Source organism: Cryptotermes secundus, unplaced genomic scaffold (genome assembly GCF_002891405.2).
Source record: "Cryptotermes secundus unplaced genomic scaffold, Csec_1.0 scaffold447, whole genome shotgun sequence".
NCBI lineage: Eukaryota > Metazoa > Arthropoda > Insecta > Blattodea > Kalotermitidae > Cryptotermes > Cryptotermes secundus.
In genome coordinates, this window is record NW_019733325.1 from 403,234 (window position 1) to 422,370 (window position 19,137).

Here is a 19,137-nt window from a genome sequence, read left to right on the forward strand (position 1 = left end):
TAAAGAAAAGGTGGCCCTGGTCCTTCAGATACAGAACTGGGCGTGAGACCAACAAACTCATTTTGGAAAACAATATGTTAAGACACCTGCTGAAAAACAGTCTAGGGAAGCAGTTAATGAAACAGCTGTTTAGATCAGTGAGGTGTATCTTGCTGCTTAGAATATGCTCAGTTTATTCTGGGCAAAAGCTCAAAATCGGAATTCGAGAAATGCAACATTTCTACTCCAGTAATTCAGACAGTTAGATCAACAGGAGAGGAAAATATGGATACAAGGACTTTCATTATGTTTTACAGGCGAAGTACATGCAATATGTTCAACGTATGTCTTGATTAATAAGAAATATAAGCATAAGGTGACTGGGTTTTAGCCAATGAATGCAAGGCTTTGTGTTTTAAGACAGGGGGCAAAGTTTCCCAACACTACGCTAATATTCATGTGAGAAATAAAAGCAAGAAGTAAAAATTCCTACAGTAAACTTCATAGCCTACTTAATGCACCTACACATGACACAAAAATCTTAACTGGAGAATTAAATGTACAGACTGGTGAACAGGAGGTATTTTACAAAGTATCTGATGATGGAGCTCACATCAGACATCCAACAACACAATGGGCTATTCATTTTGCTATCAGCAATAGTGAATGTGAAAAGGACATATTTTCTGCACATGATACAAAAGGAAATATGTTGCTTTCAATGGTTCTACCAAAAAATAAACTGACTGTGTTGACAAATGAAAGATATTTATCAAATATTATACATATGAGAGACTGTAGAGCTTCACACTATGTTACAGGCAATTTTTAGTATGGGTTGATATAATGTATCAAACTATACAAGAATTTTGGGATGAAAAAAGAAAAATATGTCAAGAAAGTAAGCATAAAAGGTTTATGGAGACATATGGCCAGAAATTTTCAAATTTTTGCTGCTGGATGAAGAGCAACAGAAGAATTATACTGAAGACATGCAGTAGTACATAAAGAAGTAATGGATTTAGCTCAGTTATTGCAGTTATCTTACAATTCTGTCAGCAGCTACACCATACAGCAGTCAGGTGCAAAGGAAGCAATCAACAGATCATGATCTAAGACAGAGGAGATACGAATGGTTTGATGACAAGTATAAAATAACAGTGCGCTGATGAAAGAAACAGAGCTAGAATTAAAATGATGCAGGGAGGAATGAGATTGCAAATGCAGGCAGAGAGAAGCAAAGAGGATTCAGAGTAAGGGGTAAAATGGTTTATGAAATGGAAATTTTACAATCAACAGCAACAGCCCAATGGAAGAAAGATGTGTTAAAAGATTTGCAAGATAATTAAATGTGTAAAGGGTGGTTTTTAACCAAGTACTTCCATATGCAAGAATAAGATGGTAATATTACTGGAAAAGATAAGGTGGCTATTGAGAGATGATGGCAACATTTGCTGAATTGGATGATAATACTCAAACAAAAGCACACAAGGACATGAAACATGTACTTAACAAAGAATGAAGTTTTTGAGGATACAAAGAATCTAAAAATCTATAAAGTACCAGGAGAAAATAATATTTGTGGTGAATTAATGAAGTAAGAAGACCTGAGATTGCGTAGGGAAATATCGATATTAACCGTAGTGATAGGGATATGTGAGATCAGGCCAAGCAACTGCATACTGCAATAATATGTCCAATTCACAAGAAATGCGATAAACTAAATTGAGAACAATATCATTACTAAATGTAAAATTCTGACTGTTTTGCAGAAACTGTTCATTCCATACAAGGAGATGTTCTGAGACAGCAGAGAAGACACATGAATTTGACACTGATATGCATTTACTGTTCATTTACTTTATGTAAGCTTACGACAAATTAGACACAAAAATATTTATATTAAACTGGGATCCCTAAGAAACTGGTTAATGAGATACAAATGGTCCTAAAGGGGGCTTAAAACAAGGAGATGCTTGGTCCAAAACTCTATTTAATATTGCACTAGAGAATGCAATAAGAAATATTTAAATTAAGCCAGACGGAAGTACTTTTAATAAAAAAAGACAATATTCAGCATATACAAATGATGTAGTGATACCTGAATGCTTGATGAAAACATAAACGAAGAGTGACACTTTACAGGCTGGATCAGCATGTGAATTACAATAAAAATAAATACATTATATTGTGACGTGCTGCGCTATGGAGGACACCCTCCCCCCCTGCCAGCGGTGACGTGCCGAGCGGAGTCGAAGTGAGCCGAGTCCAAGCAGCGGTTGCTAGGCAAAGTGAGCAAACAGCAGTACCCATTACATAACACGGGACGCTGCAGTTGCTACGTAGCCATAAACAACTCCCAACAGCGTTGCTAGGCTATCGACTTACACAGCGACTAGGCAACAAGGAAGCGAGGTGTTTCCCGTTGTCCAGCTGAGAGTTTATAAGAGAACTACACTGCCTACAAAGTTAGTTAATGTGTAGCAGCCGCCGAAGACAGTTAATGTGTAGTGGCCGCCGAAGTGAGTTCTCAAGGCAGCAGCCTACGAAGCAAGTTGGAATCTAGCAGCAGTCGCGGAAAGAAGAACCGGACACATGTGTAATTGTGTAATTGGGAGTGTGTAATACAGAGAGACCTGTATAGCTCCCGTATTGTGAATACGTGTAGACTACTGAGGACAGCGTGAAGTACGGTTTGTAAAGCGTGTAAACCCATAATATTGTTATAATTAATTGTAGCCAAAACTTATAGGTTGTTAAATAAACCAATTAACGATCCGAACGGCGTCTTCAGTAGCAAAACACGTTACAATATAATGTTTAAGAGGAATTTATCCAACCTTAAACAGGATTTGTGTACTGAATGGAAGTTTTTTGAAAAGGTTAAGAATGTAAATATGTTCAGTTGGTTTGGTAACAGGAGAAAATGAAACTGGTGAAGAGATCAAGATGTGAATTGCTGTAAGAAAACAAATGTTATGGTTTCTAATATAGTCTGAAGACTAGAGATGTGAGACGAACAGCAAAAATTAAAATATACAGTATATTGTTAAAAGCAGTTATGATGTAAACAATGGTCCAGTACCCAAGAATGGGGTTTGGAGAATCAGAACTAAAGAAGAATCAAAGGAACCTCTAATCTGGTAGCAAATACTAATATGAAAAGATTGAAGTGGCTGAGGAATGTGACTATAATGGAACAGGCAAACATGGCGCAGAAAATTTTCGAAGGGAAGCCAGAAAGTAGGGGGGTCCAACGTATGATGGCCAGAAGATGCAGATAATGAGTTATGCAAGCTGAAAGTGAAGAGCTGGAGGAATATAATGAAGAAGAATGTCATCTGTTGTAAGGGATGCCCAGGTCTTGGAGGAATGTAAAGCCAAGAAGTACTTAAGCAGATAAGCACAGTACTCCGTTAAAGTATCTCATTTATATTATAAACTTTTTCAATCATTTTGTTTTTTAAGAGTTCTGATTTTAACTCCATTTATGTACTCCTGAAGACTGATTCTCTTTCTGTATGAGAAATACTGTATTACTATAATGTCAATTGTATTCTTATATTCCCATACTAAACTTAAATTTATAAACCCACTTCAGCCTAGTACTGAGGTTAAGAATGTGTGAAGCTTTATCTCCACATCTCCATATGCTTTAAGAACGTGTGAAGCTTTACCTCCTTGCCTCCATATGCTTCATGTCATAGCACATGAGCACACAGGAAACTTCAATTTACAAGAGTGTAATATGTGACCATAATTTAATTGTTATTTATATTAAGAAACAAAATCTCACAAAACTAATATAGAACAGGCAATAATATGACTAAAATTTGTATAATACGAGTAGTTAGTATATTTCACTTAAAAATCGTTCCTTATCCGTGGATGGAATTTCATAACTGATGCATCACTGAAGAAGCAAAACATGGTAGAACAGTTTAAGATGACAGAATGACACACTGACTATTGTACTGTATTGTATTTAGAGAGTGGGTTTCCCCATGCACTCAGACCAACTGTTGGTCCATTGTGCGTCCCCCTGTGATATTCTACCAGTCTCTATTCCCTACCGGTACTGGTGCGTGCCATCAGTCCTGACTCAGCCAGCGAGTTCAGCCTCTACTGGCTCAGCGGTATCTCGATGCTTCCCCCATCTACCAGAGGCGTTAGAGACTACTGTTGGGCAGGAAATGTCCTGAATTTGGCTCAGTGGTCCCTTTGGGACATGAGGTTCTTTTACGTGCTGTAAAGCTATGACACGGGACCTACGGCTTAAAGCCCTCCCGGAGGACTTCTTCCCTGAATTTTTCCGCCCTTAAAAATTCCACGACCTCCGCCGGGTTTGAACCCACGTACCTTGAGTCACGAGGTGGGAACGTTACCCCTAGACTACAGAGGCCGCTGACACACTGACTATCTATATGCACTTCATGCTCATTCTGTATTGGACTACAGATATACTTTAGTATCCTCAGATAACAGGGATTGTGGCAAATAATTTTACATTATAAAATGGATCGACTGCCCCCATGTCTTGTTTAGGAAATGGAAAGAAATCTGAGGACTCACTTGGAGAAAAACATGAATCAACACAGAGTGACACAAAGTAAACACATCCAAAAACCAACAGCAATTCCACTTCTGACACTGAATCCACTGTGTTGTTCTCAGTGATATTCTCCATATGTTGCATGCTATAAACTTTCTGACTGAATAAAGAAACTGTTTGTGCGCAATAGAGCCATCACAGGATTAGCTTCTGTTCATATCCTACTGTAGGTAGTAACACACTACTGTGAATAGATGGCTGAAGATAAATGAACTTTGAAACAAAGGAAAGCAGTATGGAAAACAATGTGAGTCTGTTAAACAAACAGTGATATGTATACATGTTGAACATATGTCACAGCACCTCCTGATATTGACATTACATGCCCCTTCTGTAATGTTACAGGAATATGTATTATTTCCTAATTGTATGCAGAAATGGAAGTTGGAACTGAATTCAAATTTTTGTGATCAGGAAAAAATATTTGCTCTCAGTGCTGTGACATTACTCAACAAACTAACTGCAGTCTGGCATCCTGGAGCTTCTCTCTCCCATGCAGCACTCCCCACACAGTTGTGTGCTTCAGTGTCAGACACTCATACATATACACAGGTCATGCAAAGCAGATCATGCAGTTCTATGGCATAGATAACAAGGAAACTTCTCTCTCTCTTTCTTTCTTTCTTTCTCAACCTGGAACATCCATGACCTCAAAATTAAACTGCCCTAGTTCTGAACTAAAACAGGCTGTACCCTCCACATAAGTATAAAAATTATTACTAGCAACAACATTCTTCTCTTTCAACCAAGAAACACACAATAAAAATATAAATTCTACAAATCCTATTTACAATCAGGTTATTTTTTTTATATCACTCATATTTACATCCAAAATTTGAGTAAAGGAAAATAAATGCATATTTCCTGATTTCAAAGTGCTGAACAATCATGATAGGGTTATTTCAGTTCTTCTAATACACTGGAGAAGAAAGATTCACAAGAGATAAATGGCTACCAGCCTGCAATATCATCAAGAGGTTATATAAGCAAGGGCCCACTGCACCCCTCCCAGACTACTCTGGTGGAACAGAATTATCAGAAGGGGGCCCTTCAGGGAGGGGAGGAGGTTCATGAGGGTGTGGTACATCAGGTGCATGAATGGTTGGTAAGGGAGGTGGTTGGAAGAAGTTATTTTTTTTAATTGGCTTAGTGGGGGGTGCAGTCCAACTGGGTCCACTTGGCAGGGGACCACTGATTGGCCTGTTATAGCCTGCCCCAGGTGATTATGATGATGGAGAATTTGGTGGAACGAAGATTGGCAGGGGAAACCGAAGTACTCGGAGAAAACTCGCCCCAGCACCACGTTGTCCACCACAAATCCCACTTGACCATACCCGGGATCAAACCCGGGCCGCCACAGTGGGAAGCCAGTGACTAACCGCTTGACCTATGGCACAGCTGTTGGAAGCAGTTAGTAGCCCTACATGTATGGCTATGGAAAAATTTGTGGAGGCAGTGGGAGAAGGGCTTGGTAGAGGGAGGGTATGGGCTGGTGGAAATGGAAGAGTTTGGGTCATTAATAATCTCCCAGGAGCCTTCTCCTGCCATCACATACCTTGCTGCCACATGTAGAGTACAGCAAGCACCTGTGACTGTGCCCCACATGACTGATTAGTGCGATTATTGCAAAGCTCCTCCCCTGACGAAGTGTTTAGCCCTGCTGTCTTATCAGGAGGTCCTGGAGTCAGCACCAATTCAGATGACTGAAGACCGCTGACATCCCACTGTCTGGTGGATGAGGGAGTGTCACTACTACAACCAGGTGGGCCTGAGATGATGTTATTGAAACTGCCAGTCACTTCTTTACTGGTCATGATTCTGAGTTCTCTGCTTGGGACTGAATGTGGTTTGCTGGCTGTGGAGATGGCACCCCCTTTGACTCTTGTCTTTCCATATCTTCATTTTCAGTCCTGTTCTTGCCATCAGCTCTAATGTTGAGCTCCAGCTGATTTTATTTTTCAGTATAATGTGGGAGCCTCGATGTCTCACAACCCTGTTACAGGGACAGCTTTACCTTTTCTTATGTTAATCTTGAGGGGGGCCACACTCTCAGCTTTCTCTCTCCAGTGACAGCCTTTATCTGTCTCCTTATGTGGGTTGATTATGGACTGCTGCTTATGGAATCACTACCTCCTGAGTCTCTTTCAAATCTTCATTTTCGGCCCTGTTCTTCCCACCAGTTTAATGCTAAGCTCCAGGTCTTGATGGGGACTGAGCTTTCAGCTTTCTATTCCTCCTGATATTCTTTATCCTTTTTCTTGTGTTGTGTCTCTGTTTCCTCTGTTTTTCAATCCTGTCTCTCTGTTTTTTGTTCTTTATGTTCCTTCTTCTTCTTTTCACTCTTATGGTGATGCTCTGACATTAAAATGGAGCTGCACGCAGAGGATACTACATTCTCCAGTTGCTGGATCTGTTCCTCCATTGTGGAGATGTCAATAATTCCCACACTCTCAATGTCAGCACTGCCAAGAGCTTCTTCAGGAGCCATGGGAGGGGCTGGGATCTGGATTCAGATGAATGTGCCATTTGTTGAGTCTGAATTTGGCAATGTCATTGCACCAAAATCATCTGGAAAACTTGATGATTTGGTGGTCTTTGACAGTGCAACTGACATTTTAATGGCAGAAGGTTAGAAACAATCTGGGGTTTTCAATTGTTCGGCAAATGATGAAATCATACTCATATTGCTGTTGTGACTCGTGCCAATATCAGAGGCAACAAAAATTATTTCATTTTTCTTCTTACAGTGTGCTTGTGGAATGACATATGGGAATCTAACAGGAAATTTCATGCCCATTTTTGAGTTGTGAAAGGTGTTCTCATGCACTGAATTTATTTCTCACTATTTCATAGTATCTCTGACTTTCCTGGCTTACTGGATGTGGTAGGAGTTGCAGGTGGTGTTAGTAATACAATGGAGAAAGAGGTACTGGAGCAGGAACCTTCCTATTTCCTGAAGGAGTACACTGCATGGACTTGCTGGAATGGGGGTCAGGAGATTCCAGACATGTACAAGTGCATGTTCTGTCAGGATAATTTGGGGTGGATGCAACAGTTCCACTCTTCAGATCTCCATGGGAAGCCTTAAAAGGATAAACAGATGCAAGATTTGTGAATTTCACATAGATAGTGGAAAGCAGTGTGGGGAACAAAGAAATACCATTAAACAAGTAGCAACATGTATGCATGTTAAAGACATGTCACAGCATATCCTGATGGAGACAAATCATGTTCCTTCTATAAACATTACAGGAATATGTATTATTTCAAAACTGCACCCAGAAATGGAAGTTGGAACTGAATTCAGATATGATGGCTATTCGAAAAGTAACCTCCAGTGAACCCTTAACGAAACAAGGAACGAGAAAAAAATATTATATACAAAAAAATACGTACCTAGTTAAGCTACTTCTCAACATAGTCACTGGTGAAACTGCAGCACTTGTCATATCGGGGAATAAGTTTTTGTAGCGCTATGCTGAAGAAGTCATGCCATTTGTGAGCTCAAGCCACATTTTGACACCTCCCATCAACTCCTCAGTACTGCTGAAGCGCTGTGATCCCAACCAGTTTTCAGGAAAGTAAACAGGTGGCAGCTGCTCAGTGCAAGAGAAGGGCTGTAAGAAGGGTGGTCAAACAACTCCCAGTTGAAATGCTCCAGCAGTGTTTGAGTGCAAGCAGCTGTGTGCAGATATGCACTGGATGTCAGCATTCCACACTTTTTGTTCTAAATGTACCTACATAGTTTCTTCAGTGTTTCGCAATACAAAATATGGCTGAGCTGACAGGAGGCAGGCTTCTTTGACACAGGCATACAAAAACTCATTCCCCAATATGACAAGTGCCTCAATTCCAGCAGTGAAAAGGTTGGGAAGGAGTTTAAGTGTGTATGTATTTTTTGTATAATACATTTCTTTCTCACTGCTTGTCTTGTTAACAGCTCACCAGAAGTTACTTTCCGAAGAGCCTCTGTAATACTCTGTACTCAAAGTTCTCAAATCACGAAAATCAAAGGATTTTCTTAAAAATAAATATATGATCTCAATGTTGTGACATCACTCAACAAACTATTTGCAATCTGGCATACTGGAGACTTCCCATGCAGCAGTCCCTCCTCATTTACACGCAAAATTTATGCAGGTGCCACAATGTAAGACACTCTTACACAAACATAGACCATGCAAAGCATGCATGCAGTTCTATGGCACAGATGACAAGGAAACTTCTCTCTCCTTCTCAATTTGGTGCATCATAACCTTCAAATAAAACTTCCCCAGTTCTAAACTAAAACAGACTGTGCCCTCCACACATGTATAAAAAATTATTACTAATAACAACATTCCTCACTTTTAACCAAATACATAACAAAAAAATAAATTCTGGAAATCCTATTTACAGATAGGTCAATTATGCAATATATTATTTACATCCAAAATTTGAATATAGGAAAAATAAATGCTTTGTATATTTTCTGTTTTCAAAGTGCTGAACCATCACGATGACTATTTCAGTCCCCGTAATACACCAGAGAAGAAAGATTAACAAGATATTAATGGCTACCAGCCTGTATATCATCAACTGGTTATATATGGAAGGGACCAATGCACCCCTTGCAGACTACTCTGGTGGAGGAGGTGGAGGATTATCAGGAGGGGGCCCTTCAGGGAGAGGAGGAGGTTCATGAATTTGTGTTACATCAGGTGCAGGACCAGCAGGTAAGGGAGGATGGTACATGTATGTAGCTGGAGGTGGATAATAGCCATACACATACGGCTGTGGAACAACTTGAGGGGGTGGAGGGAAGGCTTGGTAGTAGGGAGGGTATGGTTGGTAGAGATGGAGCTGCTGCATGGAAAGATTTGGGGCCATATAGCAATTTCCTCTGGGAACTTCATTGCCACCACGTACCTTGCCACCAGGTGTAGAGTAGTGCATGCCTCTGCGATGGTGCTCCACACCATTGTGCCTGCCATAATTACTGAAGCTGTTGCCACCCCGTCGCTCCTCCCCTGATGAAGTGTTGGGCCGCATTATCTTAGCAGGAGGCCCTGGAGGTGGTACTGACTCAGATGACTGAGGTATGCTCCGATCACGTTTCCTGGAGGATGATGGAGCCTCATTACTACAACCAGGTGGGCCTGTATGGCTATTATTGAAGTTCCCAATCACCTCTTTACTGATCTTGATTTTCAGTCCTCCACTTGGAACAGATTGTGGACTGCTGCCTGTGGAGTCACTACCTCCTTTCAGTCTATCTTTCTGAATTTTAATCTTCAGCCCTGTTCCTGCCACAGGCTCTAACGTTGAGCTCAAGTTGATTTTATCTTTAGGTATAGTAATTTTGATGGGGGCTGAGCTTTCAGCTTTCTCTCCCTTGTGACGATCTTTATCTTTGTCCTTGTGTTTGTGCCTGTGTCTCCTTTCTTCTCGATTCTTGTCTCTCTCTTTATGTTTGTGTTCTTTATGTTCCTTCTTTTTCTTCTTCTTTTCGCTTTTATGGTGATGCTCTGACATTAAAATGGAGCTGCAAGCAGAGGATACTACATTCTCCAGTGGCTGGATCTGTTCCTCCATTGTGGAGATGTCGATAATTCCCACACTCTGGATGTCAGCACTGCCAAGTGCTTCTTCAGGAACTATGGGAGGGGCTGGGATTTGGGTTCGGACAAATGTGCCATTTGTTGAGTCTGAATCTGGAAATGCCACTGCACCGAGATCATCTGGAATACTTGCTGATTTGGCTGTCTGTGACACTGAATCTGACACTTTAGTGGCAAATGGTCGGATAAGATCTGGGGTTTTCAATTCTTTGGCAACTGATGACATTACACTACTGCTGCTGTGATTATTTCCAGTGGCAGAAGTAGCAACATTTGTCTCATCTTTCTTGTTGCGATCTCGTATTGGTGGAATAATATCTGGGACTCTATTGGGTAATTTTATGCCCATTTTTGAGTCACGAATGATGTTCTCATAGCCTGCTATCTCATCTAATTTTTTTACCACAGGAACAAGCTCAGGTTCAGAGCTTGAACTGCTTGTTCGGTGCCGCCTAGTAGCCCTAAGGGATCCCTGAGTCTTGCTTGCATTACCAGGTGTGGTGGGAGTTGGAGGTGGTGGTGAGCCGAAAGAAGATACAGATGTTGTTTGTATTTCAGGTAGTGAAGCAGGAGTCTTCTTATTACCAGATGTTGGGGGAGTACGTTGCCTGGACTTGCTGGATCGAGGATATGGGGATTCTCGCAGGACAGCAGTTCCAGTTTTTTCAGGTACATTGGGAAGGGATGCAACAGTTCCACTCTTCTGACTTCCATTGGAAACATTTGAAGGAGTCTGTGACAACATCTCTGTCTCGGACCTGACTGTAACTAACTGTTGGTCCACTGCCAACACTGACTTCGCTGCATGGGCTTCAGGCCGTCTGCTTCGTGCTTCCACTACGGGTTTTATTTCAGGAACTGCTGTGCCATTTCGAGAAGGCGTTGACATATTTGTGAGAGAGACTGCAGAAGACTTGGTTCTTCCATGATGTGGGGATTCCGACCTTTTGCAAACACTGGAGGGAACAGGAATGGCAGCAGAAACTGGAGATTTTGCTCGAGCAGGAACAGCAGACCGAGCATGTTGCTGATGCAGAGCTGGAGGTTTATCATGGACTTGAGAAGGAGATTTGGGACGAGATTTCTGCCTCTCATGAGGATGGTGATGGGATGGCAATGCTGCAGCATTTGGCAACAGTGCTGGTTGTGTTGACGAATGTGGCGTTGGCTGCTGTTGTGTTGGGAGTGGAAGTGGAGGTGCTGGTCGTGCTGATGACCCTCCTACCCCAATACCAATGTCCATGCCATCCTCTTTCTTCACAGTATTTATATCTGCTCTGGGTTCCCATTTCATGCTCTGGCATGGTTGGGCTGGCTGGTGTTTAACATCTGAAATCACAGGTCTTCTGTTGCAAGTTTCATGCCTACTTTCACCAAATGAAGAGTGAAGCTCAGCCATATTTTGCTTCCGATCTAACCCATCCAGAACATTAGGCTTGCGATCCACACAGTCACTGATATTTGGTTTGCGATCCACAAGATCCAAAACGTTTGGCTTCCGGTCAACTATTTCAGAAATATTCGGCTTTCGTTCGACAACACCTTCTGCAGATGGCAGAGGTTGTCTTGAGGTAAACTGTTCACTAACAGCAGACTTGCGATGCCGGCCATGTTCAAGCCTGTCACTACCAGTACCATGCTTGTTATGATTAAACAGCTGCTTCTGAGAATCACTAGTGTCTGATGGTATTTTTGAGGACACATCATCCTTCACAGTACGAATGTCACTACAGCTTGTTGCACTTCCCTGGTGGCCAATCCTACTTGTGGATTCAAATCCCTGCTGCTGGTTTCGTTTTGAACTAGAATCTGTATGCAGAGGTACTAAATGTCTGTTCTCTGCATTCCTCAAGCCAACTGGCACACTTGATTTGTCGACAGCATGCCTACTGTCCACTTCACTTACTTTCTCACCACCTGTCCACTCAAGGCCCTGACTGTCCTTCCTACAACTAACATTACAATTAACACCACTATTCAAACCACTACCTAAATGATTGGCCACACCTACGGCAGGGTCCAGTGGCAGTCCATGGTGCTGGGATGAAACATGTTCACCTGGGGTTTGTAACAAAGGTTCTTTGGGCTCATGGTGTCGTACAGGAGGAGTAAATATGTGTTCACCACGCTGGTTACTGCTGTCTCTTTTAGCAGCCTCACGGGCATATGCTTGTTCCCGCCGAACTGCATCACGAGCCTGTGGGCCTCGCACTGTCCCAGGGGCCATAGGGCGGGGATGCTTGTGATCATGGTGAGGTATTCCAGGCTTGCCAACCATTGCTGAACTCCCAGAAGGTACAGTCCCATGCTTGTTGGCACTTCCTGGGATACTCTTATTGATGTGAGTTGCCCCATGATGTCCATCCCTGTAAAGTCAACGCAAAATCATGGTCAGAAAACAGGAAGCATCAGTTGCAAAGGAAAATGACTATGAACTCATACAAATACATTTCATCCCATAATTCACACACTTTTTTCCAAAATTTGTAAGCAAAACATCAGGTGTACAATTTTTAAAAAATGTCTACCACAGAAGATATTGCCATCTGGTTCATATAATTTTAAAATGAAATATTTTCATTTAAGTGTTTCAAATATGGCCGTCACTAGGAAAGTTTGGGGACATGGTGTTGTATTAGTACAGGCAAACTGATCTGGCTGCATGACTCCCAATTAAATTTTCTTCACAGTAAAGCTGATCAAGAATGGCTTGCTGACTACCTGTCATACTTTCACAGTATAACAGTGTAAGGCTTCAAAAGTGGGTGGAACAAGAACAAGCCTCTTAAATATAACTTTGGAGAATACACACAATTTGCAGGACACTGTTCCAATTTGCGGTACAGCTTTCCTGTTTTCAGAACTCAATAGAACATCTCTCAGCTTAACATACAGGCACAAAGGAACAATCAGACATTAATTTGGCAAATGTTCTGTTCATCTTACATAATCATGAGATCTGATATCAGGTTTACTCCAGAACCCGACACACACAAAGCAACAAAAACAAGTGTAATGACTGATTGAGAAGGGTACTCTCACCCAGCTTCTGACATTGTCAAAGGTCACAAAACATAGGCCAACTAATCTGAATCTTAATCAGAATTTAAGTACCCACTTAGGTCCCTGCTGATGACATTCACTCCCTCAAAATGAAAATACCAAAAAGTATCTGAAAGAAGTTGCTTTCTTTTTTGCAGCAGTTCATGCTGCAATTCGCCCCAGAGGTGTCTTCATGGTCATGTCATGGTGGTGGGGCCTGCATGACTCTGTGACACAGAGAGCTATGCTGGCGGTAGTTTATATACCGGTAGGGTCAACCATGCTAGAAAGGTCAAAGGGTAGAGTTCAGACTAAGAGAGATACCCTGGTCCTCCAGGTTGGGGGTTGGGAATGAAGCTAACAACCTCATCCTGTAAAAAAGAATATTGTTCAGAAACCTAACAACCAGCCTGGACCATGGAATTGTTCGGGACAAACAATCTTAAGAAGGGAGTGGATGTAACAGCCGGAGAATAGTCACTGCAAGAGGAGTAGCCTAACCAAAAGAAGACGCAGCAAGCACAGCATGGAAAGAAAAGGAACCAGGACAAACAACCTTTAGAAGGGAGAAGTGTAACGTGGATGGCGCAACAGAAAGTAGGAGTCACGTGAACTCTGCGTTTCCACTAGTGACGTCACATACCCCCACTCCTCCCATCATTATGCAACGCTCAGTAAACACCCCTCCTGTTAGGATGTGATGTCACGCAACAGGCGAGTCCAACAAAGCACACATTCAATCATTGAATATACAGACTAGTTTTTTAATCTCAGTACACATGACATGCTCCACATGTTTATTTGGCAGCGCAGAGCATCTCTCCCATTAGGTTGCCACATCTGCAAGGTCGACACACAAATCATGTGACTTGTAACAAACAAACAACTATTTTTGCTGAACTATAACAAATACATCATATTCCTTGCTTCACAAGCCCAGATTTTATTTCTGCTGTAATCCTTTCTAGACTCTGGTGACAAAGTTTTCATTGGTAAAACCTTTCATAAGAATAGAATGTGTGATATACAAAGGCATTTCTTTCAAAACTTGGCGTTGAAAAATGAGTGTTTGTAAATTATGCAATAAAATATGTATTCTGTCATAACAAATATAAAGAAATTTATCACCACCTAATAAGATAGGTCAAAAGAAAATTTGTGTACTATTGTATTGTTTCTCGAATTGTTTCTGCACTTCATGGCTCCAGCTTCTTTAATTTTTATTTATGTCTCCTGCTCTGTTCCGATTCTTTTTCGTCACATTTTACCATGACTCTACAGACACTACTTGCACTCACCTCATATACTATACTCACGCTGCTGCTGTGATGTACACCAAAGCGAACAGCAACTTGGAATGTTATAAAAATGAAACTGGGATTATGGTTTTCTTGAGCCTTCCACTAACATCTGTTATTATTAATCTTTAGAATGCCCAATTCCTACCTTATGCAATTTTGTTACAGTCTATTCTGTCAGGATCATGAATGGAAAAGAACAAGGGCATCATATTTTCTCTCTACACTTCTGTGACTATCTTCTGTTAAGTTTTGGGTCTACCAAACAGATGGCAGGAGAAATAAAGCTGATGGAACTGTGCACTGCAAGTCTACGATGTACTTCCTAAGAATATAAAGGACATCTAGAACAAAAGATGCATCAAGCACCTTCTGAGTATTACTGGAAGGATGTATTCTTCCCATCTTATCTGTCAAGAAGGATCCATGTCCCTTATTTGTATGAAGTCATAAGGTAAGAGTGTTCTAGAACATTCCAGTACTTCACTGTTTAACAATAACGAGAATATTGGATGAAGTTCAGTCATCAATAAATGTGGATTAAATACAGCCATAGAGCTTGAACAACACATCTGTCTACTGCAGCCGAGTTGCCTGACACTTTGTGCTTATAAATGGTTTTGCTTGTATTGAAACAGTAAAGCTGCCCTTTAGAAATCTGGAAGTTCTTTATATTGAAGTTTGCTATAAACTGATTATCTTTTATTTTGATCACTTTTTATTAACCAGTACATCAGTTGATCTCTCCTGGCAGAATCCCTCACTCTCTGCATATCACTGGTTTTCCATCACACAGAACACCTAATTAAATGTTCTCTTTGATCTTCTGAACAACGAACATATTCAGAGAAGCAAATCCATATTGACTTCCCATTTTGCTCTTTGGGGCAGTTTATGATTAAAAATAATGTATTATTTCCAGTTTTACAGCACCTCCTTTCTTTGTCATAATTAAGGCTGAACACTGAACTTCACGAAGCACAAAAATAGAAAAGTTATCAACCCTGTTCACCAGCCAAGCGAAAGAACATGCAATGAAGTTCAGAAGACATTACATGATGTGGCTTCTCTAACTGGCTACAACTTAAAGATGGTGAGCTACTTACAGATTCTGGAATGTGCAAATTCTTCTTATAGACAAGGGAAAGGCACAGAGGGTAGGTTAGCAGTGACTCTACCCACCAACTAGAAATGTCTTTGAAAGCAAAACTGCTCATAGTTAGTGCAAGACGTCATGGAAAAATGTTGCAGACAGCTTTCAACCACCTATGATGATCATGAGAAAAAAAAACTCCACTTTTTTGCACGGCTTCTCCATACATGAAATGTAAAAAAAAAAAAAAATAAAAAATAAAAAATAAAATAAATAAATAAATAAATAATGATGCTGATGATTTTGTTAGCTATAATCAAGTTCTCATAACATTCTATACTTATTAGTAGTATAATAATGTTTCTATGCTATATACTGGTAAGTATACTTTTACTGAGAAAGGGTATAACACAAAAGGAGGATGCACTTTGTGAAGCCTGCTGTAGTTCTGAGAAGTGATAATATGGATATGAGAAGGATGTAGTAAATTGAGCCGTGCTAAGCTTTAGCTCGCTCACGATGATGTCATCATCTTTCCTGTGACGGATTCCATCCCCACTATGCGGTATCCTGACGTCAGTCACGTGGTCCCAGGTACCCTCTTGTGAAGGGGAGACTTGTGCAGTGCAGTCGTTTAGACCAAGTCGACTTGGAAGGTTGTTTACTAGCCAGCAGGTTTGTGGTGGAAAATATTGGTTTCGNTTGTTAGCCTAAATGAGCTTGTCTTTGTTTCTTGGTCAAATGTGTCTTCTTGTTATTTATGTATTGTTATATTTTGTTATTAAGTTGTATCTGGTTTTATCTAAGCCAACGAACTGAGTGTAGCTTCCTCCTCCTAGCTTGGATACCCCATCTCCATCTAGGGGAGCGTGGGAATCAACAATAGGGCCAGTAACGATTGCGCTGTGCCCTTCCTCTTCGTAATGATAATAATATAATAGTAATCTGTGGAGAGGAAGAAGAAGGGCGCGGTGCAAAATAATGCACAGTGAACTGATCCTGGACCTACTTCTTCTTCCTCATTTACTAATCAACTTCCTGCTCCCTCATAATTATCACAGCATTACACTTCCTGTATTGTTTTTATGCTTTCTGCCTGAATAAAGTTTTCCCATAGAGAAATATTAAATAGGGGTCAACTGTATTATAAATACAAACATAAAGAAAAAAATTCTGTGGCCTATAGTCCACAAGTGCACTATACTGCCCGAGTGACCACCGCTTGTTGGCGAAGTTAGTGCCAACTTTTGCAGATAGAGGGGGTCACGTGGTCAGGGCAATGGATCCCCATGGCCCTTAATCTTACTTTTCTACATCAGATATAAATATAAACATACAGTTACAAATTAGGAATGTATATACAATTTAAACATTAATCATAACTGGCTGATTCAAGTGACAGTATAAAATTCAAAGAAACATGAGAATTATCGCCCCCCCCCACACACACACACATACACAAAACGGTATTTGATAACAACACTTCTTACATGATCAATACTTGGAGGCCTTACTAAGCATGGTTTCTAAGTTTAATTTCATATGAAATAAACAATTTCGCCTTCAACTTCATTTGGGGGGAGGGGGTTATTTTGAGCAGCTTCTTGAACACCAACCGAATACACTGTTTCAAGAAATCATCTTCAGATTGTGTTGGACACAAGTCTTATTTAGGGGAAGTCTTAAATCAAAGCAAATCTAGTAAGAAAACAACTGTATCACTGAATTTTAAAACTATCAAACAATTTATTAACACGTTAATCCATGCAAATGATAATTATATTAAAAGGCTAATCTATAAAAATATTTTTGAAACTTGAATTGGGTTTAAATTTGTACTATGACTGGCAAATGATAATTAGTCCGGAATTTAATTTTAATAAGGGTTCATATTCCAACACTTGTCACATCATTGCTGTGATACAACTGGCATTCCAGCACCTCTGTGTACAACACAAAATTGTAAATAATATATTAACACACCTAGACACTCCTGTTTGCTGTGCCAGCCGTTCCCGTTCCTTCTTCTCCTTGTAGTCACGGTATTCAACACGTAGCGGTGCCTGGGGAGGTTGCTGTGATGATCCTATGCCCCCAGGTACAGATGGCATCTGGTGTAGTTTCTTGAAAGCTTCACCATCAGCTGTAGGCTTGGATGAGGTATCTGCTGGCATGTGTGACAGGGGACGGCCACTGCCTGAAGGCGCTCCAGGATGAAATATTGGCCCATCCTGATTGCCATCTGGCGGCTGAATTTTTCGAGGCTCCATATCCTGAAACAATGCCCACTTCTGAACTCACATTTCCAGCACCTACAGTTAATGTGCTGGAGACTGTAGCTGTAGCAGTGGAGTAAGACTGAGTTCCTTGGTACTGTGGCCTCAAATGGGCCTACTTTATCAGTCCCTAAGAAAAAAATGGATATGGTCATTACTGCAATGATAACTGCCAGGGGAAAACCTGCCTCAGTACCAATCTGTAAACCAAAAATCCTGCACGGACTACTCTGGGTTAGACCCAGGTCTCTGCTGGACGAAACAATGATTTTAACCACATCAAGTAATGATATGGCCAGCCAACGAATGCATGTATAATCCATTATTGCTGGGTGACAGCATCCCACAGATGTACGCTGCATTATTACATCCATGTTTACACATAAGGCCTCCCAACAAAGACATATGATGATCCAGAAGGTTACTTACAAAGAGACTCCCAGAGATGGCAGGAGGGAGAGTGGTATTCTGACTGGCACTGATACTCATGATCTTGCGCTTCAATTTGGTGGGGCATTTGTCAAAGATAACAAGAAACTCTGCAGTTAGCTGCTCAAGCTGTTCCAGGCTTACTGTCTTGTCCACATACCAGAACCAGTCTTTTCCTTCATTTGACTGTGGGATCTGTTCATGACATAATAAAAAATACATGCTTGTAAGAAGAAAAACATAATATATACAAGACAATGTTACAAGTTCAGCCATTGAAACACGAGTAATTACAAGATCTTCACTCTGTTAATCTCTGATTAAGGGCAGTCCTCAATGCATGATCCAAACACTTCAGAGACCTTACCTACCAGGAATTTTATAGTAATAATTCCTACCAGAACTTATCAATCCAATTCATTTTTGGTCCACAACATTATATATATAAAAAAAGTAATTATACTTTTAAATATATCCTGCCTAATATTTGTATAATGCATATACGAAGGGGGACCCAAAAATAACCGGAAACGACCTGTTGCGCGTATGCTTTGTAGTTACGAGTTGTGCTGCTAGGTGGTTAGCTGGGGGTCTCCTGCGACTGTTAGTGAGCTGGCGTCAGTCTGAGTTAAGCGGTTTGTCTGTGGTGCTCTGTTGTGTGCGTTCCTGTCTCAACCCTTTGGCGATTAGTGAGATGGCCGACCAGAAGGAACAAAGAGTGTGCGTGAAATTTTGCTTTCTGTTAGGGAAAACTGCAGCCGAGACTGTTGGGATGCTTTGGCAAGCCTTTAATGATGATGCTTTGGGG

General features: G+C 40.9%; 1 protein-coding gene across 3 annotated transcripts in view; it reads right to left on the reverse strand.

Moving 5' to 3' along the window:
* Positions 1–19,137, reverse strand: part of LOC111867975 (cyclin-T) — a 61,373-nt gene that overhangs the window by 3,024 nt on the left and 39,212 nt on the right. For all 3 annotated transcript variants that reach the window (XM_023858240.2, XM_023858239.2, XM_023858241.2), the window contains 3 exons: positions 18,330–18,524; positions 17,608–17,897; positions 9,500–12,557 (listed from right to left, as the gene is read on the reverse strand). In XM_023858240.2, coding sequence (XP_023714008.1) covers positions 9,500–12,557; positions 17,608–17,897; positions 18,330–18,524 — 3,543 coding nt within the window. The remainder of the gene's footprint in view (positions 1–9,499; positions 12,558–17,607; positions 17,898–18,329; positions 18,525–19,137) is intronic.